This window comes from Pinus tabuliformis, chromosome 9, assembly GCF_031772625.1.
Source record: "Pinus tabuliformis cultivar Carrire ecotype Pingquan chromosome 9, CPIR1, whole genome shotgun sequence".
NCBI classification, from domain to species: Eukaryota; Viridiplantae; Streptophyta; class Pinopsida; order Pinales; family Pinaceae; genus Pinus; species Pinus tabuliformis.
Genome location: NC_142307.1, coordinates 761801971 through 761805762, shown reverse-complemented (window position 1 = coordinate 761805762; position 3792 = coordinate 761801971). Strand labels below are relative to the sequence as shown.

Genomic DNA, 3792 nt, shown 5'->3' with positions numbered 1-3792 from the left:
AAATGCCTAAGAGAGGATTTCGATGGAATTCATTCAATTTACAACAATTTAAACGTTCAGAAGGCTAACTATATATTTATGGCACTATTTTCAACCGGTTCGTTGCAGGAGAAGTGCCGGAGAAACTATCCACATCTCAATTCACTATTTTCAATAACGGAGTTCTATAACGGAGTGGTGAATGTTTACGATATTCCTGCTGAGAAGGTCTTATTTTGATCCGAGCAACTCATATAATACATCAAGAAAATTTGTGTAAATTTTCATAAAACGATATGATTCTCTCATCTTTCTGCCTTTTACTCTATTTCAGACTGAGTACATTGCCATTCTCTGGGCAGGTTGAAGACATTATGAAGCTTGCCAGCTCCAATAGCTCGAGTAACAAAAGAACCTCTACGATTACCAGCCGCAAAATTGAAGAGATATAGGAACAACAGCCTTCCAAATCTGCATTGAACGCTGTCAATGAAAATCAACCTCAAAAAGTGGCAGCAGGTAAGACATGTATGACACATATGGTCGATATCTAACCGATTCTCCATAAAAATGAAAACGAGAACAACTATAAGTGCTTCGGCTTTCTTTCTTTTTTTCAAAAGAGGGGTTAACTTTTAAAAAATGGAACAGTGATGCATTGATCTGATCATCACATAGAAAATCACTTAAAAGACAAAACGTTGGAGGCAAGGGCCAGGCGCTGTAATAAATTTGACCACCGCAAGCAGATAGCTTGGTATAATAAATGCTAATATTCTTCGATCATTGCAAATTTAGCCTCGCTTTTCTTTGGCTTTGAACATTAATGATATAGTGCAAAGAATCTGTAGAAAAGATAAATCGTTCAGAAACTCCAGACTTATCGATCTTGATGGATTGAGGGCGTACATAGTATTTGATCATGAAAAGTACCTGATTTCACAAGGTCCGTGGAGATCTGGATGCAGAAAATTTCACAAAGTCCTTTTAAGACTAATTTTTTTTCCACTTGAAGAAATTTCTTCTAAAGAAATTTTAAGGGCGTACATAGTATTGATCACGAAAAGTACCTGATTTTACCTAACTATTAAGCCACATCCTCTGGACTATATTCAACAGCTAATTTCAGGGCCTGTGTTTCAGATACAGAAAGAGAATGGTTGTGTTTACCATCGTAGTATACAATAAATATGTTTCGATCGTCTAGGGCTCGTTCTGTGTGCTTTCTTGCAGGACAACCCACTGTTCTGCACCTGTAATAGCTTCTGCAAGATCAAAGCAATAAAATATCAGTTAATCAAAGAGGCCAATTAAAAAGGAAAGAGTATCAGTATAGACAACCAAAAAAAAGTGAAAGAATGCAAGAGCAATATACATTGGATATGGATGGCCTAATATGGCCATCTGCGTCAATTTTACCCAAGAGAATTCATCCGATGGAATGTCCTCCAAATTCGCACTGGCAGCAGGTACTCTGATCATTCTTTTCACTCCCGAGGACCTGTATAGGCAATCCGAAAAAAAGTGAAACAATGTAACATGATCAATAAGACTCTCACTATATTTATTTACATAACAATCATGATATAATGATATACTCTGACTAACTGAGAAGGTCTTATTTTGATCCGAGCAACTCATATAATACATCAAGAAAATTTGTGTAAATTTTCATAAAACGATATGATTCTCTCATCTTTCTGCCTTTTACCTTATTTCCGACTGAGTACATTGCCATTCTCTGGGCAGGTTGAAGACATTATGAAGCTTTCCAGCTCCAATAGCTCGAGTAACAAAAGAACCTCTAAGATTACTAGCTGCAAAATTGAAGAGATATAGGAACATCAGCCTTCCAAATCTGCATTGAACGCTGTCAATGAAAATCAACCTCAAAAAGTGGCAGCAGGTAAGACATGTATGACACATATGGTCGATATCTACCCGATTCTCCATAAAAATGAAAACGAGAACAACTATAAGTGCTTTGGCTTTCTTTCTTTTTTTCAAAAGAGAGGTTAACTTTTAAAAAATCGAACAGTGATGCATTGATCTAATCGTCACATAGAAAATCACTTAAAAGACAAAACGTTGGAGGCAAGGGCCAGGCGCTGTAATAAATTTGACCACCGCAAGCAGATAGCTTGGTATAATAAATGCTAATATTCTTCGATCATTGCAAATTTATCCTCGCTTTTCTTTGGCTTTGAACATTAATGATATAGTGCAAAGAATCTGTAGAAAAGATAAATCGTTCAGAAACTCCAGACTTATCGATTTTGATGGATTGAGGGCGTACATAGTATTTGATCATGAAAAGTACCTGATTTCACAAGGTCCGTGGAGATCTAGATGCAGAAAATTTCACAAGATCCTTTTAAGACTAATTTTTTTTCCACTTGAAGAAATTTCTTCTAAAGCAATTTTAAGGGCGTACATAGTATTGATCATGAAAAGTACCTGATTTTACCTAACTATTAAGCCACATCCTCTGGACTATATTGAACTCAAAAAGTGGCAGCAAGTAAGACTATGGTCGATATCTAACCGATTCTCCATAAAAACGAAAACGAGAACAACTATAAGTGCTTCGGCTTTCTTTCTTTTTTTCAAAAGAGGCGTTAACTTTTAAAGAGTCGAACAGTGATGCATTGATCTGATCATCACATAGAAAATCACTTAAAAGACAAAACGTTGGAGGCAAGGGCCAGGCGCTGTAATAAATTTGACCACCGCAAGCAGATAGCTTGGTATAATAAATGCTAATATTCTTCGATCATTTCAAATTTAGCCTCGCTTTTCTTTGGCTTTGAACATTAATGATATTGTGCAAAGAATCTGTAGAAAAGATAAATCGTTCAGAAACTCCAAACTTATCGATCTTGATGGATTGAGGGCGTACATAGTATTTGATCATGAAAAGTACCTGATTTCACAAGGTCCGTGGAGATCTGGATGCAGAAAATTTCACAAGGTCCTTTTAAGACTAATTTTTTTTCCACTTGAAGAAATATCTTCTAAAGCAATTTTAAGGGCGTACATAGTATTGATCATGAAAAGTACCTGATTTTACCTAACTATTAAGCCACATCCTCTGGACTATATTCAACAGCTAATTTCAGGGCTTGCGTTTCAGATACAGAAAGAGAATGGTTGTGTTTACCATCGTAGTATACAATAAATATGTTTCGATCGTCTAGGGCTCGTTCTGTGTGCTTTCTTGCAGGACAACCCACTGTTCTGCACCTGTAATAGCTTCTGCAAGATCGAAGCAATAAAATATCAGTTAATCAAAGAGGCCAATTAAAGCGGAAAGAGTATCAGTATAGACAACCAAAAAAAATGAAAGAATGTAACAACAATATACATTGGATATGGATGGCCTAATATGGTCATCTGCGTCAATTTTACCCAAGAGAATTCATCCGATGGAATGTCCGCCAAATTCGCACTGGCAGCAGGTACTCTGATCATTCTTTTCACTCCCAAGGACTTGTATAGGCAATCCGAAAAGAAGTGAAACAATGTAACATGATCAATAAGACTCTCACTATATTTATTTACATAACAATCATGATATATTGATATACTCCGACTGATATAGGTGCCATCAACCAGACTTTAAAACCAACCTGAAAAACATAAAAGAAAAATAAAATTTTCCAAGTCTCAGAAATTCTTGCAAAATAGAGAAATTATCCTTTCGCTCTTTCCAAATTAATATATAATAATAAAAAAAGTTAAATGAATATAGTTAATTTTGATTAAAAGCATTATAAGATATTAATAACTTTACTATAATTATGCCGTAAGGTA

At 35.6% G+C, this 3792-nt stretch overlaps 1 protein-coding gene across 1 annotated transcript; it reads right to left on the bottom strand.

Moving 5' to 3' along the window:
- Positions 1-1066: 1066 nt before the first annotated feature.
- On the bottom strand, positions 1067-3450 carry LOC149150953 (putative WRKY transcription factor 7). Its single transcript, XM_089442996.1, has 5 exons — positions 3344-3450; positions 3140-3234; positions 1691-1796; positions 1355-1480; positions 1067-1244 (listed from the first exon to the last, which is right to left on the bottom strand). The coding sequence occupies exons 1-5, from the start codon at positions 3448-3450 to the stop codon at positions 1067-1069; spliced, it is 612 nt and encodes a 203-aa protein (XP_089299122.1).
- Between the last annotated feature and the right edge of the window lie 342 nt (positions 3451-3792).

Coding starts and splice junctions, on each gene's coding strand:
- LOC149150953 (XM_089442996.1), bottom strand. CDS start 3,450: ATGATCAGAGTACCTGCTGCCAGTGCGAATTTGGCGGACATTCCATCG. Junction 3,235..3,343: donor TTAGGCCATCCATATCCAAT/GTATATTGTTGT, acceptor TCGATCTTGCAG/AAGCTATTACAGGTGCAGAA. Junction 1,797..3,139: donor ATTTATTGTATACTACGATG/GTAAACACAACC, acceptor TCAATTTTGCAG/CTAGTAATCTTAGAGGTTCT.